The sequence below is a fragment of the Cyprinus carpio genome, chromosome B7 (assembly GCF_018340385.1).
Source record: "Cyprinus carpio isolate SPL01 chromosome B7, ASM1834038v1, whole genome shotgun sequence".
NCBI lineage: Eukaryota > Metazoa > Chordata > Actinopteri > Cypriniformes > Cyprinidae > Cyprinus > Cyprinus carpio.
Genome location: NC_056603.1, coordinates 41,256,836 through 41,282,786, shown reverse-complemented (window position 1 = coordinate 41,282,786; position 25,951 = coordinate 41,256,836). Strand labels below are relative to the sequence as shown.

At 33.1% G+C, this 25,951-nt stretch overlaps 1 protein-coding gene across 8 annotated transcripts in view; it reads left to right on the top strand.

Moving 5' to 3' along the window:
* The window catches only part of kcnip4a (potassium voltage-gated channel interacting protein 4a), a 150,537-nt gene that overhangs the window by 81,391 nt on the left and 43,195 nt on the right, over positions 1 to 25,951 (top strand). Inside the window, exon 1 of one of the 8 annotated variants that reach the window (XM_042728699.1) lies at positions 6,041 to 6,483. The exons of 6 other annotated variants lie outside the window; for them this stretch is intronic. In XM_042728699.1, the coding sequence (XP_042584633.1) occupies positions 6,426 to 6,483 (58 nt within the window). In that variant the 5' untranslated portion in view covers positions 6,041 to 6,425. Of the gene's footprint in view, positions 1 to 6,040; positions 6,484 to 22,563; positions 23,157 to 25,951 lie in introns of those variants that run through there. One more of the 8 variants, XM_042728695.1, reaches the window with a different exon arrangement.

Sequence of the window (25,951 nt, the reverse complement as noted above, 5' to 3'; positions counted from 1 at the left end):
ACTACTACTACTACTTTGCTTTTTGAACCAGAACAAAATTGCTCCAAAAAATGAAAAAATAATTTTTCACTTAGACATAATAATTGACATAATGAGTGATATTATTGTGTTTACTGATGTGCAACCTGTATATATATATATATATATATATATATATATATATATATATATATATATATATATATATGTTAACATCTCAAAGAATGTGACCCTTTAAGTAAACTTGAGTGGCTTTTTGTTTCATTAATATTAGCTGCACAGACAAATTTTACTTTTTAAGTGCGCAATCAATAACAGTTATTTGCACTGTTTTTGTTGTTGTTGTTGTTGTTGTTGTTGTTGTTGTTGTTGTTTGTTTGTTTGTTTGTTTTTGTTTTCACAAGGACAGTTGTTCACACGTAAATTAAACAGCATCTAAACAGTCCATGGCTTGTATTAGAAGCTGTTGTGAAGTAAAACAAAAGATGCCATGTAAAGCACCTGCTTCTGAGTGTGTGAAGTCACTCAAATGTGTCCTTTGAAGGCCACCATCTTAATTTGGCTGTAATTAGAAACAGCAGGTCATTATTCTCATTAGCCAAGGAGTCATGTGTGTGATGGCATAACAGAGTCTGCTGGCCAGGGCACCTGCTGCTGAGAGCAGTTTGCAGTTAATACTAACAGCACTAACACCAGCAGTGCCAGTGGATTCACACATCTCAGAGCTTTTCTGTTCATCCTGTAGGGCAAGGCTGTCTTTTTGTGTTTTGCTGTAGGTTAATATTCTGCTATAGGCTTGCATTCCACAAAGCCTCAATTTCAAAACATTAAGCGATGTTATAAGCCTACATTATGGTTTTGTTTATCATATTCTAATATCTTTCAAAATCTGAACCCTCGATTTTTCTTCAAGTATGGTATGAAAGCCATTTTATGAGATAGCTATAGAAGAGGTAGTGTAGGAGATTTTTATAGTTTTTATATTATATGCAGTTTTAATGATCTAGATTACTATATAGAAACACAGGTGGAGAAAAATGGTTCACATTTGTGTTACAAGATCGCCCTCTATTGTCTAAATTGAGCCTTGCAGTAATATTTCAAGATAAACACTTGCTGGACTGAAGCCACTTAGCTTTCCTTGATTAAATGTTAAAAAATGTGAGTATCAAATATGATCATCAGGCTTTTGAGGAACATTTATTTGTAAATATCTAAATCAACACTGCATTGCATTGCATTTTATGTTTCTTACCAAGGCATATTATTAAAAGATATAGAGTGACTCATATTTATATGTAGTCTGTTATACTGTTAAAAAACCTCAGTGATTTACAGTATAATCAGAATTTCATCTTACCTTTTAGTCATATAATTACTAAATTATATATATATTGTTGCTCAGTTTGGGTTCCTTGAGTTCCTCCTCAAGTATAAGCTCCATATTCCCACTTCTTTTCTCCATACAGCATATTATACACTGCCTGGCCTGAAAAAAAAAAAAAGATCTGATATTTCATTAGACTGCCTTTAGCTTTGATTAGTGTGCATTCATTGTGGCATTGTTCCGACAGTCTTGTGTAACATCACACCATTTGTTTCCTTCAAAAGTTGCAATAATTTAAAGAGAGACAAATGCATGTAACATTTCAGAAATATTAATCAATGCAATAATGATCCAATCCTAGACTCTTCAGCTTATTTAAATCCAAACAGTGTATTATTTTATTTTATTTTATTTTATTTTATTTTATTTTATTTTATTTTATTTTTTCAGGCAGTTTATGAGCCTTATATTGTGATCAACAGAAGACACATATGCTAACTTTTTTATTTTTTTATGTTTTGTTTAAACTTTCAATAAACTATATATATATATATCAACTGTTATTTAATATGTCAGGCTTTACAGAGTTTAGCAGCTTGATCTACTCAGTTTATCTCAGTATCCCCACCATTAATGGAGACTTTACTGGTGAAATAAATGAGTTGTGCCTGTTTCAACAGTAGAACACTTTAGGCACAGAAATGGCATCTTTCAACCTTCATCCAGTCAGGGTTTTTATTATAATGCAATTGTGAATGTGTATATACATTTCAGGCTCTCGTGGGATGTTTCGAATAATTTTGCTGCCAAAACACAGATATGATTTGCCCAGTCTATGATGTTGATATATTGCTGAGCACTGCTTATGGTTATAGTTATGGAGTACTACGCGGATATTCTCAAATATTCCACATCTTGTCTCATACTGCCACTGTGTGGTCATACTGGGATAGTTTAGTTTTGTTCCTTTCAGCTGTTAGATAAAAACCTTGTTGAAAAGAAGTTAATAATGTTTGCACTTATTATTAGGTGTTTTTAGCTACTGTGTGCTAACATTAAATGTACGCATGATGTTCTGGAAAATGCTTACATTCAGTGCTAATGAGTTTGAAGTATAGTTAGGTTTAGGAGTAGGGTTAGGAGTTAGAGTTAGGTTCTGATGGTAAGAGTCTGAGTTACGGTTAGGGATAAATTAATAGTGTAACCACAAATTACTTGTAACTACAAGTTAATTAATTACTTTAAAGTTCACTACGATACACCAACATTTATGTACATGAAAAGTAAATTGTATCAAATGGCCACCCTAGATGAAGAGTGAACGTAATAATTTGAGATTCATTCTTTTTTATTTTACGTTTGCCAAAATACCAATGATAATAATAATGTGAATAATTTTTTTTTTTTTTTACCTGTATCTTACAGCTTGATCACAGAATGTATTCCTCACAGCCATGTTTTCATTCATGAAGCATTGGTAACACTTTAGTTTTGGAACTAATTTTCACTATTAACTAGTTGCTTATTAGTGTTACTTGCATATTTGACTGTTTATTAGTACTTATAAAGCACATACTGTCTTATTCTTAATCCACCCGATACTTTATTGAGGCAAAAGTCATAGTGAGAACTGGTCCCCAAACTAAAGAGTGACTGAAAGTATGGCATCCACCTTGACTAAAGTACATGCAGAAAGATGTCTTTTGGTAAGACTAACCAATCCATTTGTTCTCAGATCATCTGCTGGTCATGTATAGTAGCTGTTTGTCGCTGTCCATGGTGCTGAAAAACTACCTTCTACCACATAATGTACACATCATGACCACATTTTGCTATTTCTGCCATATGCACATAAACTGACAGTCATCACTGATAAGCTACTACTAAATATTGTAGAAACTTAATTTTCTGTAAAGTTGCTTTGCAATGATTTGTATCGTCAAAAGCGCTATACAAATAAACTTGAATTTAATTGAATCATGTACAGTTGCTGTTTGTCGCTGTCCATGGTGCTGAAAAACTACCCTCTACCACATAATGTATACACCATGTACATTTGCTGTTTGTCGCTGTCCATGGTGCTGACTTCGGTCTACCCTCACCACACAAGTTAATAGACTCTAATATACTGAGTATTAGTAATTTTATAGCATGTTAATTACATTTTGGTGACTTTGGTTACTTGAAGAGGGAAAAAAACAATCCACCTCACAGAAACTACACCAAGGATTTTATACACTGTAACAAGTGGCAACCTGCAATTGTTACCTTAAAGAGAGACATCTATACCTTATTTAACCCATAAAAATTTGTTTTGTTGGTATAAATTAATTTAGGTTAAGTGATGCCCAGTAATATTTCTGACTGGAATAAAACCAATTAATGTAGATGTTACCATTTTTAAGTTACTGTTTATTCAGTGTAGGTAGCCTTAGAAATTGCTTTAGCATTCTGGACTACAGAAATCTATTCAAAGTCAAACTTTCAACCTGTGGAATGAAGGTTATTAAATGTTTGCTTCTCTGAGACTTTTTTTTTAGCCTTCTTTCCTTCACCCCTGTATCAGAAGAAGTTACTGTACACAGCTTTACTGAAATATTACATAGATCGCCACCAATTTCATACATACATTGTCTGTTAGAAGTTGAAAGCGAGCAGGGTGAGAGAGGCGCCTCTGTCTGCTTTCATTCTGTTTTGCAGGGACCTTGAGATAATTTCCGCTCACTGAGCTGAGAAAACATGCTGAGAAAATTGGCCTTTGATGACGTTTCTTAGTGATGAATTGGCACAGGGTCGCGGGTTTCGTGGATGAACGGAGGTGTGGGTGGAAGAGAAGGATGATTTGAGCGTATCCGTGTATGTGTGTTACTGACTGTATTTAGAGGTGAGCTGAACTCTCCAGCTGCTTCAGGTGAAGCTCAGTGTGTTGTGTATGGTGAAAAAAGCTTGTGATGGAGCTCTATAAGAACTTTTGTGACACTTTTATCACCTTTGATGGTCACTGAAGAAAACTTGAATGTTTTCATCAAAAAACAAAACAAAAAAACAATGAATTTCAGCTGGTGGGTCGTGACCCAAAAATGCATCCTGTGTCTGCTTTGGGAAAATAGTGCTAACTGATTGTATGAGCATGCATAGTATATGGCAAAATAAGTAAAAATGAATAAATAAATAAATAAATAAAAAGGAGGAGAAGACGCTTCCCATGTTTTTTATCGGATGACATCAAAAGCAACAAGCATTGTGGTATTTGGAGCCAAATTAGGCGATGCCAACATAGACAGTTTGTGTGACATGCCCTCTTCCTCAGAAAACATGAACAAAACTATGCTAAGAAAATTCCACCAGGTTACATTAAAAACACCTTAATTTGTGATTAATCTTAATAATCAATCTTAATAATCTTGCATATTTTTTAACCTGTGCAGTTCATGTCAAAAACATGTCATAAAAATATATAAAAAAAGTTTGTACCTATATATCTAAAATAAATACATTAATAAATAAATGTTTGTTTATATATATAATATATATATATATATATATATAGATATATATATATATATATATATATATATTTATATATATATATATATATATACAGTATAATATATATATATATATATATATATATATATATATATATATATATATTACAATATACATAATATATTTTTATTGGTTTATTTTTTGCTTATTTGTTTTTATTTATGTATTTATATATTAAGTTATTTTTAATGATATGCATAACCATAATAATCTTAATAACCATTATTATTATTATTTTTATTTTTATGTGTATACTTAAAAAAAATTAAAAAAAAAAAACATTTTAGCTTTGGTTTGGTCACCACTTGATATCCAATGTAAAAATCTCATTCAGCACCCTAAAGCAATACCAGTTTAGAAGCACAAAAAATATTCCAGCGGATATGAAATGGCAAAGTACTTTACAGAAAAGGAAATGAGTAATGTTTTAGCAATTCAAATGTACGTAGCACATTTCCTTTTGACAGAAATTAGCTGTCGTCTGTCAACTGCAAGAATGAGTAGGAAACAGCTTGAACCGTGTGAAAAAAAAAAAAAGCTTTTTACAATTGTAATTTGCGCACCCACACATTCATGGGCAATCTCTTCTGCCTGCTTTTGCTAATCAGTAGCTTTAAGAAGAGAGACTTGCCAGCAGAAAAAACATGTTCCCATGCATTTTCTTGATGCTCAAGAGCCTTTCTTTCCATCTTCCAGCCCCCCGTTTGAGTTTCCATGGAAGTCAGCGTTAACTTCACACAGTGATACTTTCTGAGAAAACCCCATGTGTCACTGCCTCCTCCCGGATTCATGATTAAGTGGACTCTCAGATGCACACGGCTCTTAAATTACACCTCTTGCGATTGCAGGCTAGCAATTACCATGCCAATACGCCTGTCTGATTAAGATCAAATTGTTGTTTACATACCGCAATCTCCAAAAACACGATTAATATGTTTTTCCAGAGAAGTCACTTCAGTTTTGCAGCAGCCTACCAATTTTCTAGTCACCACACTGCTACTTTAAAAGAGCATTTTTGCATTTCTCACAGGAGAAATATTGGTTTAAATGAAGCGTGTGCGCCATTGAGAACTGCTGGTTTGAAGTAGACATATTATTATGCATTAATCTCGGGCATTTTAATGAGCGCCGGCTTCGGCGTGATTGGTGCACTTGAATTAAAAGCAGCCAGCGAACAGAAGTCAGAGTCAACAAACGCTGCTCGGTCCTTCTCGGCAGCAACAGTGCTCACTTCACACTGTGCCCTTTTCCCCTCCTCCTCCTCTCGCCGCTCCCTCCCGCCTCTTCCTCAAAGTATCTTTTGAAAGAGTGGGGGCACGGCAGCCGAGTGTACGACGAGAACGCAGGGAGCTTAAATAAACTGCTCTTCATCTGTGCCAAAGGCATTGGAACAGCTTGGAGGCATTGATTGAGATCAGAATCAAAACTGGTGAGACAGCTGGAGACATCCTTGAGATCTTCATGTCTGCGAGTGAAGAATAAAGCAGGACTCAAACTGCACTTAAGGAGAGCCACAGTTGTTCCAGGAGAACCACTTGCAAACCGCTGAGATTAAGGGCGAGAGGGCAAGATGGGTGCTTTGATGGTGATATTTTCTCTGCAAACCAAACAAAGGAGAAAAAGGACAGGTAGGCAGTAAAGAGCGCTTTCACTATGTGACAGTGAGTCAGAGATGCTGTAAAGACTACAGTAAAGGATATTACATTGTGCATTGCATGTTCTTTTGTACTTGTTTAATTAGACATATAGATATACTGTAAAGTGAAGTCCAGAACCTGGAAATTAAGAGAGTTTTAAGGATTTGAAATATGTAAAACATAGAAATGCTATGATGAATAAGAAGTACTGATGATTCTGCATCAGGATGTTTTTTGTTTGTTTTTTTTGTTTGTTTGTTTGTTTGTTTTTGGATGAGAACATGATCATCAGGTTTTACTCACACTTGTGGAGCTCATGCAGCTCGAGTTCTGCTGCTGTTCAATTATTACCAAATTATAAGACATGATCTTATCAAGTTTTTCAATAAATGTTTTACTCAGTTTATTATGCTGATAATATTATTTTTAAGCAAATGTAGGTCACACTTCAGCTTGGGGAATGATTTTCACTGACTTTTGCTTTAATAAACTCATAATTTGCTGTATATTAATGGTTAGTAAGGTAGTTGTTAAATTTAGGTATTGGGTGGATTAAGGGATCTAGAATATTGTCATGCAGAAAAAGACACTAGCCAATATTCTAGTAATATGTATGCTACTAAGTAACTAGTTAATAGTGAGAATGGGCTCCTAAACTAAAGTGTTTCCAGTCAAAAAAAAAAAAAAAAAAAAAAAAAACATTGAAGCATTTGAAACACACACACACACACACACACACACACACACACACACACACACACACACACACACAAAAGGTTTAGAACTTTCACTTGAAAATTGCTAGTAAATTTCATAATTACAAAGAAACAGTAAGTGGCACATTGAATTAAATGTAATTTTGAAGTAGACAGAATTTGAAGTGCTTTTGAATTGTTAAAATTTAAATACTCATTAATCTTTATTGTATAAGTTCGTGTTTTACAACGTGAGCTTTCAAATCTGAAATAGATATGTAACAAGCAAATATATCCATTTGAATTTTTATTTTTATTTTTTATTTTTTTAATATAAGATGTACGTCTTCTTCCTCTGGTGGGTGTTTTTAGTCTTTCGCCTTGAGAAACGAGTACACCAGCACAGAGTGATGATTCATGGTTTTATGCTTCTTTATTGTGTGGCCAAAGAACTCCAAAGGGAGAGGTTCTCAGAAATGCTGTACAAGGGGCTTTTACCAAGAAATACAGAGGATTCCTTGCGGGGAAGAGAGGTTGTGAATGATCAAATCACAATTACTGAAGACATCTGCAGTTTACACTGAAAAAAATTAAATAAAATCTTCACTCAGAAATTGCTTCACAAAAAAATGGCAAATAGCACATTAAATCAAACAATTTTAAGTAGAAAGACTCAAATGGTATTTTTGTGCAAATTATAATCCTTTTCATTATTTATATTTTTTTTGCTAATAAATTAATATATTTTTCCCTTCCAAAAATAAATTAATTAATTAGTATTCTTTCATTTTTCGAACATATAAAAGCACCTTCAAACTTCAATCTCTAAGGGATGAGGACAAACGCTCCCCAGTATTAACTTAGTGAATGGACCATTAGTGATGTGGTGCCTGATTTTATAGGAACTCTTTATGGAATATCTGCCAGGCCATCAAGCTGTGAAATTAAATCTCATTCACCTTCCACATAATCCACATAAATCTGACGGCACACACTCCTTCATGCTCTGCCCTCTCATTTCAGTGGAGTTTAGGACTGAATGCTGTGATTTCGTCTTTTAGTCTTTTATTGTTTTGAAATCTGAGACTGTCTGTAGCTCTCTTATATCTGGTTCATGCCTGCGATGATTAAGGTTAGTCATTCGTACATTTGCATAATGCGGAATACATTACATGCATTACTTAAAGTCAAAAAGGGGGAGAAAATAGCTGCTATCCCATCAAAGTTTATAAAACATACTCTGTCCTGATTAGCTTATTCACTGCATCCCTGCTATTGAGACTGAGTTAATGAGGCAGAGCTCTGGTTTTGTTTAATATCTATAACCTGAAACTGTATGTGTGTCTTAAAGCGGACCTGGTTTATGTGTAACATTTCATCATCATAGAGAGAGAGAGAATACATCAGTGTATAACATTTTTGTATTGTTGTGACTCACTGTACTGAATTTTTTTCTTGGTGAGTCAAGCAATTGCTGGTTTTAGTCAGAATCGTTTTTACTCAATACTGTACAATGTAAAAAAACAAACAAACAGATTTTTCAAATTGTAAATTAAGATGAAGCACACACACACACACACACACACACACACACACACACACACACACACACAAACACCTTTTGGGGGGGGGGGGTTATTTCTGTGTAATTATTTCTGAAATGTTTCACTGAAATCAGTTTCTGGTTGAAAATGGTTTCACTGCAATTTTTTTTTCATGCCAGTGAATTTAAATGTCAACCTTTGCTGCAACTAAGTGTGAATTAAGTGTGGACCTAAGATAAAATGCTTTATTGTGCCTTTTTTTAGTAATGGAAGTAATAAAAAATAAAGTGTAATGAAAATCAGTACTGAAATGAATTTTTGAAGTTTATTGAAGACTATTAGAGTATAATTGCAAGAAAATACTATTTTATTCCTTCTAAAAATCCATGCTGAATTTAAATTGTTAATTGTAGATTCTTTGTAATTATTTCTGAAATGTACTAGCAAAAGTGAAAATAGTTTTTACACATTTTTTTCAGTTTAAAATAAATCAGAATTTAATTTAATTTAATTTAATTTAATTTAATTTAATTTAATTTAATTTAATTTAATTTAATTTAATTTAATTTAATTTAATTTAATTTAATTTAATTTAATTTAATTTAATTTAATTTAATTTAATTTAATTGTTTTTTTATTTGGATGTCCAGGTAAATTATCCGCTTAAATTGCAAATATTTATCCAACTTTGAAACCCGACATGTTCTTTTTCTGCATAGTTTGCAGATTGGAAAGATGACGTTCGGCTTAAATTTTATGCTCATTCTCATCATAGAAATACAGATTTCAACAAAAGTCTCAACAGGACAATATCTATAGTTAACCCTATAGCTGTGATGAAAATGTACATAACTGAACATAACATAATGTAGGTACAGCATTAAACTGATGATTGTTTTCAGAGGAGACCACTGCTTAGATAAGCAAGTTCTCTTCTCTCCAGCTCTGGGAACTTCGCAACAGCTATATCTATACAGAAAGTTATATTTAGTGTCTCATTCAGATGGCTTGGTTGGGAATAAAATGAATGGGCAGCCTTGGTCCTTCTCCTAGGCAATATATCATAAAGAAGACAGGTTTTGTGCATTGTAAGCAGAAATCAGAGGAACCCAGATTCCCACACTGGGAGCTCAGCAGTCTGTTTGGACCAAGTGTATTTGAACTGTGTGTTGCTTGTTATTGTGGAGACATACGGATGCTAGAGGAGAATGCTGGATGATTTATTACACTAACTCTTGTACACTGTACTCTTAAAAGTATATAAAAAAGATAATTTTATATTAATGAAATAAAAGGCAATTTAAGTGTAAGTATACTAAATACTGTAATAAATAATGCAGTATAAAGTGTGCTGTGGTTCTTAACAAACTTGAGTATGCTTTTAAAATGTGCATTGTGTAATAATGCCAAATTTAAAGTTTTACTGTAAAGTACATTGCAAATCATGAGCCTGATGAACTGTTAAGGAGTAAGAAATAAACAATATCAATATGAGAAAATATTAAGTTAGACTGACTTCCCATGGCATGTTGAATTTGAACATTCTGTCAAACTACTGTATAGCCTATAAGTTCCTAAATAATATAAAACACACACACACACACACACACACATACATATATATATATATATATATATATATATATATCCTACGTAAACAAGTAATTGACTATGATGTTACTTTATTGCACAAACTTTGCATAGATGATAGCACAAAAGACCATTTCACAAAAAATAAATATATAAACGAACAAACAAATAAATAAACCTTATGAGTGAGCATGACCAGGGACTTTGCTAAAACAGTTCACACTTCAACTCCCCAATGTTCAAACCAAAACTAAGCCCTTAGAAATTACATGAATTAGTATATTTTAGTTTTTAGTATATTCAAGTATTTACACCATAAATACTTGTCAGTGCATTTTAATCATATTTCAGAGACAATAGAAGTAATGATGTAATTGCATTTAAAACATATGTAAGGAAAAAGCACTCTAAAGTTCACATTATTGCATTTAATAAAATTTGTAATTATAATATATTTAACTCATTTAATTACAATTAACATGTAATTAAGTGTCAGAAACATTACATTTAGTTCACACTTAGGCATGAATGAAATTATGATTAAAATGAAATATATATATATATATATATATAATATATATATATATATATATATATATATATATATATATATATATATATATATATATATATATATATATATATATTATAAAATAATTTAAAAATCCAGTATGTTCTGTCATGGCAATGCCATAATGCTAGCATTTAAGTGTCATATCTAATAGCAGATGGGTCTCAGAGGTATATTTAAGCAATAGGGCAAACTAAAGATTACTGTTGTGTTGAACATCAGCACAACATCAGTTTTTTTTTATTTTTCAACCATTAATTTCACCATTTTGTTTGAAATAATACGGCAGTGTTCCCATGTGACATTTTCCAGAACAAAGTTTTAATATTTCAGTCTATTGCGTTTGAGAAAGGCTTTTGTGTGTGCGCTTGTATGACTCATGAACATGAAGAGAAGAGTGTGTGTCGAGTGCGTACGTGTATGTCCACTTGTGAGGAGTATTTCAGATAGTCCTCGGCGTAAGTGTGCATCCAGAGGGCTTTGATGATTGTGCCTGCTTGCTTTCTGAAACACTGAACAGAAGGCTTTCCAACCACTCCAGCATCACTCTAATGCTTGCCATTCATTTAGCAGCCTGACGGTCCGCCGTCACAAGAGCTTCTATTTAACCAGCGCCGCTCTGACAAAATTATCCGTCCCTATACATCAGGGGAAATATACTTGTGCTTTTGAAGTGCACTAAGAGCACACAGTCCTACTTCATCTATACACCAAACCCAGGTTTCAGGAGCACTGGTGTGTTTGTGTGCGATGGCACATTGCAGAAGGATCCTGTCTCAGCGCCGTCAGGAGACACTGGCTGTTCTCTCAGCGTGTTTGCTAATTGATTTTGTTTTTCTAGTTGTCTGCAGGGGAGTGAGTGCGATGTGCTTCTGGCTCCACTTCAGTCCTGGCCCTTCTGGTGTTTACACTTATAAACAGGGCAAACAGAAGGAACACGACTATGTGCCCACCGCCAGGAGAGCAGCTGTCACTAGGAGCTATACATGACTCTCTATATTCATGCAGAGTTATGCAGCCAAACATTTCCCCAAGAGTCAAATTTAACATGTTGCAAGCCATGATGACCAGTGGAAAAGATGTAATCACATCCTGTTTGCAACCACACCCAGTCCATCAAGACAATGCTGAAAGAGAGAGTTCAGCCAAAAATAAAAATTCTCTCATCATTTATTCACTTTCATGTCGTTCCAAACCTGTATGACTGTCCTTCTTCTGCAGAACACAAAAGAAAGACATACTGAATAATGTCACAAAATGAAATTGTGTTTTTCTGTTTTGAATTTAGTTTTTTGTTCTGCTGGATTGTTTTTCTGTTTTGTTAGGATTTTTTTTCTGTTTTTTTTTTTGTTTGTTTGTATTTTTTGTTTTTGTTTTATTTTTTTGTCTGTGTTGTTTTTCCGTTTTTGTTTGTTTGTTTTTGTTGTGCTGTGTTTTGCAGCGTTGTTTTCCTTTTTGGTTGTGTGTGTGTGGGTGTGTGTGTGTGTGTGTATGTGTGTGTGCGCGCGCGCATGTGTGTTTTCAGTTTTTTTGTTGTTGTTGTTTGTTTTTTGTCTGTGTTGTTTTTCCGTTTTTGTTTGTTTGTATTTGTTGTGCTGTGTTTTGCAGCGTTGTTTTCCTGTTTGGTTGAGTGTGTGTGTGTGTGTGTGTGTGTGTGTGTGTGTGTGTGTGTGTGTTTTCAGGGGTTTTTTTGTGTCTGTTGTTTTTCCATTTTTGTTTGTTTGTTTTTGTTGTGCTGTTTTTCTGTTTTGTTTAGCTCTTTTGTTTTTGTGGTGATGTTTTGCAGCGTTGTTTTCCTGTTTGGTTGTGTGTGTGTGTGTTGTTGTTTTTTGTGTGTGTTGTTCTGTTTAGTTTATTTTTTGTGTTTATCTGTTTTGTTTTTCTGTTTTTTTTTCTTGTGTGTTGTTTTTCAGTTTTTTTTTTGGTTTGTTTTTTTCTGTTTAGTTTAGTTGTTCTTTCGTTTCTTTTGTTTTGGGTTGTGCTCTTGTTTTGTTTTGTTTTGTTTTGTTTTGTTTTGTTTTGTTTTGTACTTAAGAGTCAGTGGGGTCCATTTGATCTTCCCTGACTTCCATTGTATGGACAGAAGAAGTTCTATACACATTTCTCAAAATATTGCTTTTTTTTACGCCGAAGAAAGAAACTTATACAGGTTTTGGATGACATTAAGGCGAGTAAATGATGACAGAATTTTTTTACATTTTGGATTAAACAACCATTTAATTACAATCATGCAACATGAAATAAAGCATATTTCCTTCTAAATACTAAATGGAACCATTAAGGAACCGGAATCGTTAGAAGTAATCAGAATAGTTCAATCATTCCCACTCTATGACACTAACAAAGTGGGCTAAAACTGAGCCATCAGAAAACTATGGTATTCTTTAAAGTGCCTTCAAATGCTATGTAATGGTACAAGAACGTGGTATTCATTTAGTACCATGACAGCACAAAATCCTTTTTTTTTTTTTTTTTTTTTTTTTTTTTTTTGTAATGGGAAAGTTTTATTCCATTAGCTTCATTTCTTCACAAAGGCCATCTAAAGACAGTTTTGACAGGTGCAGACCATTAAAAAATCATTGGTTATACTGAACAGGTGCTGCCTTAATTTAACAACACAGAGGAGAAAGTCTTACTCCATGTCCTAACCAGGCATGATGTGACAAGTTTGCAGTGTCACACAATTTGTCTTCCACGCTGAATGTTAAACTGCTGCGAGATGCAACAAGATCACAGCCAATGAGAAGTTATTTCACACACTGTATGTACAGTTATGTGGAGCAGGATTTTGGACCGATGAGATTTAGAGTGGATGAGCTACCCAGGAACACAGAAATAGAAACCACTAAAAAATGATTTTTTTCACAATTAAGGCTACTCTATACAAATTATCAGCTTTACATGGATAAGAATGAAAAAAAATCTGGGATAAGTTCAAAAATAAAATTAAAACAAAACAACAAAATGTACAGAATAATTGTTTATTCACTATTATAGCATTTTTATTATTTATTTATGTTAATGAGCTTTTATTTGTATGTTTTCTGTTTTAATTTTACCTTTGTGTTTTGTCATTTTTAGTAGTTTATGTTTATATATATATATATATATATATATATATATATATATATATATATATATATATTTCAATATAGCTTTAATTTATTTTCAAAATTCAAAATTATTTATTTATTTATTTATCGCCAAAACAAATAGTTTTAGGTTTAGATTAAGTTAACAGTAACAACACTGATCTTGTTCATTACTTTAACTACAAAATTCTATAACAAAGCATCAGTAGCACAGCATTGCAGTTCAGTAAGTGAGTCAGATTAATTGGCAAACAGCTTTAACTGATTCAGTATTTGTGATTCACTAAAAAGAACAAGCCCATAATACACTGCATGATTTCAGCTGTCCCAGATAAAAAAAATTGAAACAATCGTGGAGATTATCGTGATCGTGGCTGCTAAACGCTGGTATTATGTAGTACAGTGAGAGAGGCTCAAAGATGCACGTTGTCACAGTCTTGTGACCAAAAACAGCATTGTCAGAAATTCAACATGATCATCGCACAGTGTTTTTGCTGCTCATAATATTGCTGAAATCGCTTAGTCTATAGAAGGATTTACTTTATGTTTTGATTTGCTACTGTACATAAGAAACTGGTCATAAGAGTCATTCACTCAGGAATTGGACTTAAGCGTCAGGGGACTTGATTGATAGGCGATCTGACCAATCATAACGCAGAATCTGAAGCAGAACTGAGGCAATACAGCGATCTGTCAGGGCACATTAAAGAGCCACAAAACAGCACTTACTGTTTGTTTGAATTTCTTAAAAATGTCAAAATTTGAAAGCTGGGAAGCTTGTTCCATACCAGAAGTAACCTGCTCTGTCTTGACTGTCAGCGTGTTGTCAGTGTCCTCTGTCCTCTGTGATGTCTTCTTTGGCTTTTTGGACATAGCAACAGTAACGAAAATGATTTATGTTTTTGGAGTCTGTGACAAATAACCAAATCATAAAAGTCATTCCTTTGGGAATCAGATTTAAATGCTGTATGTTTTGGATTCCTTAAAAAGAACCGGCTCATAAGAGTCATCAGCTTGAGAATCAGACTACAGTTTTAGTGCTTTTTTGATGATTTGAGATGAATATTAATGCAAGGAACACTTCAGTCTGAGGAATGTACATGTGAGGACTGTTAATGGAACTGTATTCTTCTTGGTTTCTCGTCATGAACTTTCTCATTTTTTATCTAGATTGCGTAACTCTAAAGGTAAATGACTTTATTTAACTTAACACTACCCAGTGTATGTATGTTTATAAAGCAGTCTAAGAATGCAGTGGTTTAAAGAAGTGGTTAAATTAACATTTAAATTGGGTTGTGCTTACAGACAAAAGCCCTTTGAGTGCTTTGGTTGAAAGCCGGTGTTAATTCACTCTTTTCCCATGTGACTTTCAAATGCATTTTATTCCAGAACTAACCATGGCTCTTCATAGAGGCCTATATAAATTACATGTTTGGCTCTGGATTAATGACTGTGATCTCACTAAAGTATCCGATCATGTACATATAGAGAGGCTTAGTTACGCTTGTGTAGCTATGCATGCTAAGGTACTGTAAGGTGTTGTAGCTTTGGGGAATAATAATAATAATAAAAAGTTTTGTTCAACAAAATGTTCGACATTTGAGCAGTAATACACCAAGACTTTGTTCAGTTCATTCTTGTATTTATAGACATATAAACTGACCTTTCGTTGCACATACTGATGTATAGTGACACTTGTGTGCCGACAGTCTCTATTTAAATAATCCAAAATGCCCTTTAATCACTAAATGTTTTAAACTATAAATTATGTTGAAAAGTAACTAGAGATCCAATCAGTTTTATGCTTCCCTGTTATGTTTATGCATACGCAGCAAAGCGTCACACTCGCTCTCCAGATCCAATTCCCAAGTTTCTTCAGAGAAATCATGCAAGTGTTCATTTATAATGTCTCTGAAATTGTAAATTGCTCCCTGGAGACTGGAACTTTCCCATGTGATGTTTTCAAATTATTTCTCAGGCATATTCCTGATCCTTCCATCCTTTTTAAACATATTAAACAATTTTAAACATATCCTATTTTTTCAAAAGAATCGTTCATAATAAACATAAGCAATGACTGATAGCATACAGTATCTCATATTTAAGTGCAACTTTTAAGCATTGAAATCCACTGTTATATGCACAACATTAAAATTGTAATTTCTAACCAAGATATTTTTACATACTAAAGACAAAGTACAATGAGAGAAAGAATAGACACAGTGACACTATAGTTGGAAAGAGCTTAATGTATTTAAAGAAATCTTTAATTTCTCTGATTATTTATAGCACACACACACACACACACACACACACACACACACACACACACACACACACACACCTGCACATATATACATATAATTGCTATAAATAATCTGAGAAATACAATAAGATTGAGGACACCTGGCTTTACAGACTCAGCTAATTTTATAGCCAAGGTCTACTTTTGGATCTTAAAAGTAATGTTTTCTCTCTCTCTCTCTCTCTCTCTCTCTCTCTCTCTCTCTCTCTCTCTCTCTCTCTCTCTCTCTCTCTCTCTCTCTCTCTCTCTCTCTCTCTCTCTCTCTCTCTCTCACACACACACACACACACACACACACATTGACTCTGAACACTGTATTCATGTTTTCTTAAAATGTACAGGAACAGCAGGTGGGAAACAAGGCAAGTAGAGCACTTACTGTAGCAGACCACATCACACCTGAGCTGTGTTTCCCAAAAGCATCGTAAGCTTAAGTACATCGTAGACCCATTGAAACCAATGGAGCTATGATCAATTTAGGCTTACGGTGCTTTTGGGAAACACAGCCCTAGTTGTTTTCGGTTGTGTGCTGGATTAAGTCCTTTTTACATCACTGAATGCCTGAGAAGCTTTCCAAACCTACAGCAGAATGCTGAGTATATAAAGTAAGAAAGAAATCAGGTACTCTTCTGTATAAGACTTGTAATCTATCCAGAGCTGAATGTTTCTCAGTGACTGATCCGAGCTGCTGTGTTTGCTGAACTGACACGTTAACAAATCATGTTGCTCTTCCCTGTTTAGTCACTCGAGGGCAGCAAAGTCCTGTTGCACTAAATCTTCTGAATCCATTTAAGAGCTGTGGGTGTGCAACGTACAGGTATATACATCACAAAATAATCAGTCACATATGAGATACATACATTCCTTATATTTGAATAATTCTGTTCTAAAGCTCACTTTTCATTCAGTTTTATTTATATCTGTCTCTCGTTTGAAACATTCCCAAATGTATGTCACATTTCCGAGTTCCTGCATGTAGGTAAATAAGAAGTTAATAAAAAAAAAAAAAGAAGAAGAATAATAAATAAAAGAAAGTTTTCCCTAATGGTCTATATTATTGGATTATTGATGATATTACTTTCCACAGCCAGCAGGCTTTCTGGTTGCAGGCACATTCATCAAGTGTTAAGAATCCAATGCTAAGCTGATTAAGGGCCACAGAGCATGAATAATTAATTTTTATTTTGGGTTTGTAGGTAATATGTGCTATATCCTCTTGTTGAATCTGCCTTGAACTGACGAACTGATGAATGGTGGCTGTTTTTGCCCAAAATATATCACCCAAAATGTGTGTGTAGACTTGCAGCCCTTATAAAATCTGGCCAGTAATTAACACAATAATTGAACAGTGGTTCCTATTAATAGTAGCCGATAAAGTAGTTAATCTGCAAAAACGTCTGCTGTTTTTTTTTTTTTTTTTTTTTTTTTTTATATATTGTGCATTCCTAGTAATATCAATCAAACTGCAGTTGGGTTGTTTTGATTAAGCAATAATAACTCAAGCAAATACATGTAACTTGCAAAATTAAAGTTCATTGAAAGTATGTTTTTTATATATATTAAAAGTTTGTTTTATAGCAAAACCATTCTATGAATTATTAATAAAATATTATAAATAATTAAAAGCTTAGTTTTTTAAAATAATGAAAGAAAGCATTTTATTTAATTTTGTTTAGCATTTTAAACAAATTCAAAATGCATTTTATTATCAAGCAAGTACAAACCTACAGCTCATCCACATTACTGTCATAGACACAGTCACATGACCAAACTGAATAGAGGAAGGGGCGCAGAACTGAAAGGTGAAAAGAACAGTCAACAAACAGAGATTTGTAAGCTTAACCTACAGCATCATTTCTTTTCTCTCATGAAGTCAATCAACATAACGTTGCTTAAGAGGGTAAAGTGATTAACTATAATAAGCTATCAGTTCATTTCCGATTATCTGTCGCTCAAAAAATAAAATAGTCCAGGGATATTTGTGAATGGGCGTTCGATTTGCATTCGAGAGAAACTGAGGAGATTGTTAAGAGAGATGCAAACTATAACTTTCGCTGAAAATCGCCGTTTTGAATTCAAAAAAGGGTTATTTATTTGATTCATGTACCCGTAGATCCCGTGAGTTGCTACTTCATATGATGCATCAGTACAAAAAAGTGCTGAACTTTTAAACTGATTTTTTATGTTTTTAATGGTTTTTAAATGTTATAGTAATGTTTTTATAATGTCTAAATATAAATCCAAAAGCACTACATTAGAGAGTAGAAATGGCAAATGAGCCAATGAGTGAACCTCTGCTGCAATTTACTGGTTGTAGTGGGAATATCATGTCATTTTCATGCATGGCTTACACACACACACACACATATATATATATATACAGTAGTCAACATTTGAAGTGGATCAAAACCTTTCATCAAAGTTGTCCTGAAACCTAAAACCAAAATGCGTTCTTGTCTTAGGGCGACTTTCATGAACTTGTTTGATCCGCTTCAAACGTTGACTACTGTATATATAAAGAGAATTATCTCTATATGAACTGATCCAGCCAAACATGTCATTCACTTTGCGTGCTTCTGCTGATGTTTACAACCATTTGTCAGTCTTCAGGCTTGCATTTTTCATGATGGAAACTTGCAAAAAACGTAATCATGTGCTGTTCATAGCAATGACCTCTGTGTAGTTGCTTGCGGCCGCTGCCATTAGAGTCCTATCTGTTACCGTTTTATTTGTAGCAGCTGAGCTCCCTCTAAATATAGCTCACGGCGCTGATGGCAGCCTTTATGCGGCTCGCTAACGTAATCACTCAGACAGGACATCCTCTGAGTGTGTGTGTCCGTCTGGAACACAGGTTTCTTTCTTTCTCACCTGTGTAAAGTGAAAGGGTAGTGTGAATGAAAGATTCACACATGGGCATATTGTGTTTATGAAGACACTTCCGTCTCCGCGCTTATGTATGGATCCCTTTGTTTTCTGTGTTCCTATATGGACACAAGACTTTGTAAACGACTTGATCTGTAGATGTGTATTTCATGAGATCATAATGCCAGCTGAATAAGATGGAATAGCGCCGTGTGTGTTCTTTTATGCATGCACATGTAACATGCTTGAGCACAATGGGAGGAGTAATTAAATGCATCGGCCGCTCGTGGAGCAATCAGAAGCTGGTTGTGCTAATCTTTAGTCTCAGCTTGTGCTGTTCGCTGCACATGATTGGCTATGTTGGAAATTTTTATATGAACGAAAATGTTTCATATTGAAAAGTCTTTATAGTGTGTCAAAGCTTTTTAAACTGTTTTAGTTCTTAAAAAAATTCCCTACTTTTCCGAGCACTAAATTTTCATGACCTTTTAATTTAAACTGATTTTTGAAGTGGTTCAAGTGATTCATTGCCAAGTAATCTGTAGTATTTGTATAGTGTCATTTATAGTATTTATTAGTATTTCGAACTAGCTTTTTATATTCATTTGAGTTTTACATTTTTTATTTTAAATGTAAGTTTTTTTTTATTTCTTAAAGCTTAATTTATTTTAGTTCCAGTTTTGTTTTAGTAATTTTAATAATTCAGCTTATTTTATTACAGTCAGTTTCCAATGTTTAAGTTTTTCATGTTATGTTTCTATTATATTTTTTATACTTTGTATAGTATATCTATAGTATGTATTAATATTTTGAATTAGCTTTTAATTTTTATTTTATTTTAATTTAGTTATATAAAGTTTTAATTTATTTTAATTCCAGTCTTAGTTTTAGTCATTTAATAATTCAGCATATTTTATTTTAGTTGCCAATGTTTAAGTTTTTTATATAAAATTTACATTTTGTTATTCCAATGAAAATGCCTTTTCCTTATATAGTATTATTTGTATTATTTATTAAGCTTTTTTTTTTTAATTTTGATTTAAGTTTTATTAATTATGTAATATGTTTTTATATTTATATTTCACTTTAATTTAATTTCAGTTTTATTCATTTTAATACTTAATTTTTTTAACACTTTAACAAGTTTTTCATACATTATTGTATTTCAGTTTTATTTCAATTAACAAAAATGCTTTTTCCTATAGTTATTGTTTCAACAACAGAGGAAATAGCCAAATTCAAAAGAAGCTTGCAAATAGTTTTTACTCTTCACAAGCGCAATATCTTGATGATGAAATGTTTTCAAGCAGATCAAAACTAGAAAAACATACATAAAAAAAAAAACAAAAAAAAACAATTCTTCAACTTCAAGAACTTTTCATGAGTCCTGTAAATATTAAAAGCTAGTTTGTAGTGCGCCTGAATAGACATGTGATGATTATAATATGTTTATGATAAGTATGTTTGTATAATTTTCTCTCATGATGTACATAATAGAGGTGGAAGGTTTCAGGGTTTGTGGTTGGAGATCTGTGCTCAGTACCTTCATAAACATTTAAACCACTCAGGAAGGTGAACCACAAGATGACGTGACTTTAAAATGACCTCCAGTGCTGTGCTTTGTTGGGTTCTTTGTTAAAAATGGAAACGTTTGGCATTTGACCTGTTTAAGCCCTTTGTTCTGGACTTGCTGTGCAAAAGAGAAAAGATGAATAAATCACAGTTTACTGACACCGTGACCTTGCCATTTCTGGCAATTATGTGCGAGGCGGCGAGCGTAATTTAATTGAAACAATACACCTTCATTAGCAGACAAATCAAAAGGCCTCTTGTCCTAATCAAATCCTCCACAATAATGTGATTAGGAGGAAAAAAGCAGCCATTCACAACAATCACTTTCCCTCGAGAGCCGCTTGTTCAAATCATTCACATGGATAAGGGATACCTGCAAAGTTAGGAAGTAAAGTCTAGACAATAGAAACATTTTGTAGCTTTGAAAAGGCCATATGGTAATCAGACGCTCGACATCTCCTCAGTAATCAGATTGATGAATGATGATATTAAGAAAACAAAACATGCTGTATATAAGCTTTGCACAACAATGTTTGACAAAATTCAGCATTTAAGAATCGGCTCCCATTTAAACCATGTGCTGGAAAATGAATTGCAGTAATGAATAGCAGGAAGAAGAATTTATTGCAACTGCAATTTAGAGAATGTAAACAGTCACAAAACAGATGTTCATATATTGAGAGTATGGTAACATTTGTAATATGAATTCATCATGAAAAAAATATGTATTATTATACATGTAGCTCCTATATGAAATCATTTGTATTTCATTCCATTTAAATTCTACCTCAAATACAAATCTTTATCTTTTTTATGGTCTTTCTTTCTTTCTTTCTTTATTGTAGTTTACCAAAACACTTTCATGCCAGTTTGTAATTTTTGATTTTTTTTTTTTTTTTTTACATTTTATCATGTGTTCAGATTTAAATATGGGTTATTATCATTAACTTTAAAATATTAGAATACTTTTGTTAATTGACATACAGCTAAAATGAAAAACAAAAAATTTTGTATTCAATTATGAAAAATCTGAAAAAAAGTTAACTAAAACTAAAACTAAAATAAAAAAAAAAAAATTGAACTTGATGTTTAAAATAATAAAAATAAAACAAACATTGGAAAAAAATGTTAAACAAAATTTTTTATTATTATTATTGTTGACTATAACTAAAACTATTAAAATATTTTAATTAAAATTAATCACTATAACTAAAACTATTAAAAAAAACTAAAAAAATTAATCAGGGTTATTATTATTGTTGACTATAACTAAAACAATTAAAATATTTTTGGGAATTGAATCAGGGTTATTATTATTGTAATTAACTAAAACAGGGTTATTATTATTGTTGACTATAACTAAAACTATTAAAATATTTTTGGTAATTGAATCAGGGTTATTATTATTGTTGACTATAACTAAAACTATTAAAATATTTTTGGGAATTGAAATAAAGCTGTAATAATAAAATATGAATGTTAGATGAAGAACTTAAACTTATCTCAATTCTAATTTTCATTTAGTTTATGTTGAAGGGCAAAATTCCTATCTGTAAAAAAAAAAAATAATTAAAATGTAACTACAACTAAAACTGAAATAAACTCTAACAGTAATACTTAAAAACATAAAAATAGCACATATGAAACATGACTACAAATACAACAAAAATGAAAACTTGAAGTTAAAAAATAAAAGCTAATGTAAAAATATAATATGTGATATAATGCTGAAGATACACTTTATTTTTATTGTTATTTATTTTTATTTTTATTTTTTTTTTTTTACAGTCATTGTGTCCTGTTGAGTCCATTTTTAATGATTTGCTACAAAAACCTGTTTCCTTGACAACATATGGTGTACGTGGCAGAGCCTTGAGGTGTTTCCTCTGATAGACACATGCTGTTTATGTGTGAAGACGAGTTTCACGGGCCGGCAGTGACACCTCACTACATGCAATCAGGTGTTATCTGCAGCACGCTGTCTGTCTGCAGGAGCACGATAACTGGAGACTGATGTTTCAGAGAGATTTCACCTGCTTTAAGAGCTTAGGATCAGGCTTCGCTTCTCTCCGTATTTTCCTCCATGTCTATATTTTTCATTTGATATTTTCCCTCCTGTTTTCTTTTATTGTCATGATTCATTGATTTCTGTCCAGGTCCCTCCTTCTGCCGTGTTTTTATTTTTTCTGATCTTTAATTTGGCTCTCCGCCCCCTCGGCTCTCCTCTCATCTGTTCTCACTGAGAAGATGCAGGAGCTTTGAAGGATGCTGACGGCTGATCTCTGTGTCCAGCGTGGTCAGCGGTCACAGCATGACCTGACCCCGTCAGCATGATGAACTTTGAGGGACTCGAGATGATCGCGGTGCTGGTTGTGGTTGTTGTCTTTGTTAAGGTTCTGGATCAGTTTGGACTTTTAGAGGCGAGCTATGATGGTAAGATCAGAGAAGATTTCTTTATGCTTTTTCACCTCAAAGAATTGGGGACAGAATCTGTAATGTGAATGTTTAAATTTTTTGGCCTTTTATTACTTTTTATTACTAAGTACTGTGTGTGTGTGTGTGTGTGTGTGTGTGTGTGTGTGTGTGTGTGTGTGTGTGTGTGTGTGTGTGTGTGTGTGTGTGTGTGTGTGTGTGTGTGTTTAAAAAAACCTTTAAAAATATATATTTTTTAAACTTTTAACTTTACTTTTGAAATTTAAAGTACACTACATTTGCACAATACAATTAAGCATATTTATTTTTTACAAGGTTAAGATGGGGAAAGGTTAGTGTAGTGAATTGTCAAGTTTGTGTACTTAAGTGTATTAGATAAATTATGCATACTTTTACGCATTAAGTTTTTTAGACAAATTGAAATGATAAAGGATTGTAACCAGTTGATTGAGTCGTAAATAAAATGATCAGTTGTAAGAAAGAAATTGAAGGAAAGAAACAAACAACAAAAGAAACTGAGAAATAGTATTTAATTTCACTGACAATATGTATGTTGAAATATTATGTAACAAAGCAAAATATCACCTTTAGGTTTTAAAGGGGTCATCGGATGCGACATGCCGATGTTTGATCTCAAATCGAGCCGATCTCAGATGCCTGTCAGTGTGACATCACACAGACCCAGGCCCCTCCCACGATAGTTTGATTGACAGTAACGTTTTACCTTAGACCCGCCCTGACTGAGCTGTCATCAGTCCGCCAGATTTAGACAAGAATGACTCCTAAGTGACTGAGGTGTTCTGCTCCTTAGATATAAAAGTGTTCTGTTGTTGGATGTAATAACGTACATAGCAGTCGTCATTTACTCCCGACATCTGAGCCGCTGAAGATGCAGTGGATTATGTTTGTTCGAACAAATCATTCGTGATCCAGCTTCACCAACAGAAGAAGTGAGTATAAGGTTTTTTTAATGGATCTTTGTAAATCACCTTTCCTAATAAAGTGCTAATTAGCAAGTTTCACGATGAATTCGGCTAAAGTTTACCGTCTCTAAGAGAGTGGCTCGTAAGAGAGGGGCGGGGTCAGCAGAGCTCATTTGCATTTAAAGCGACATGCAATAAAACGGTTTGCTGTTACAGAGCTGTTTTTGACGGCAAAAACAGTTACAAAAAAAAAAAAAAAAAAAAAAAAACCTGTTACAAGTGTTCAGTAAAATCCCTTCAATCTACAAGGCAGCTGGTTTTCTGTCATTGTGAAAGTCTGCTCAGACTACAGTCTGGTTTACTGGTTTACCTTCAAGGACAGCAATGAATGTCATTACGGTCTTGGGCTCATTACTAGCCTGCACGTGGACAGAGTATCACTTTGTGTGATTCAGTTTGTTTCTGCCATGTTTTTAATTGGTAGATGAGTCTGTTAACTCACGGTCTGTCATTGCTTTGAGCTTGAAGCTTGACTTCCACAAACATTGTCCTGCAAGTTGTTATTTCAGATTCTGCAGAGCATATGGTCTGTTTCTCATCACCTCTATTATTAACCTACACATGCATATGAGTGGGCATTTTTTATTGTGTCATCTTATGAGTGGACTTACAGGTTTCCATATTGAGCTTGGCCTCTTCATGACTATTGATAGGGATCGATCACTCCCTAGATATATTTTACAAACAAAATCTTTTATTATTATTATTAAAATAAAGTTTAATGTTGTATATACCAGACATTATAAATCCAATGACATCAGTAATCTTATTTATTGTTCAGTTCAAAAAGTGTGGTGGAGCAGCTTTAACAAACAATGGCTGCTTATGCTAACATTATTAATACTTTGATTTATCTGTTGAGTGTAAATGAAGCTAATTGGACGGTTGCAGTGTCAGTGCATTATTCATATGAATGCAATGATGGCAGCGTTCCCATGCCGAATGAATCAGCCTGCCAGAGCCAATATGGCATTTCCGTTGATTTATCATTAATATTTATTGCAATGTTGAAATTGCATTTCCTCTTCCTATATATCCACTTCAAGCCATGGTGTGTGTGGTAACCTTGTAATGATTATATATATGATATGTTTTATGTATGTTAGAGCAGAGTAGGGGTATTATTGTTAACTAAAACTTTTTTTTAAAAAATCCTTACTTTTATTTCAACTAATTCCAAAGGCAATATTTCTAATTTTTGTTTAGTTGAAGTATTAAAATAACTACAACTAAATTAATTAAAACTCTTCAAGAATAAATAAATACATGCATACTTAAAAAAAAAAAAAAAGATCAAACAAACTAAAACATCAACTCGAATCAAATTTATAAAAAAAATAAATAAATAAATAAAATAAAAAATAAATAAATGAACAACATTTATAATAGTTTATATGATTTTTTCTTAATTGCATTGTTTTTTTTTTTGTGTATGTGCAAACTAAACAAAACAGGCACAAAAGCCCCATAAAAGTAGCCTTCTGAAACGAACAGAATGAAACTTTTGCTTGGGAAAATAATAATTTTCCCGAGCTCTCATTTGCACATTAATAAGAGTTAATGAAAGAAATTGTGATGTCTGATTAGTGAACGCATTATGTCTTTTGAGTCAGATTAATTCAGTGAAGCAGGTTATTCTGAATGATTCATTCACAAATCATCCAATGTAACTCAATGATTCTCAATGGCTAATAGCTCACTGCAAGAAAAGAAAAAAAAATTTAATTAACTTAAATTTCACTCATTTTATAATCTTTGTTGCATATGAAAATTAAAGCTGAAATGAATAGTGACTGAATTGGCATTTAACTC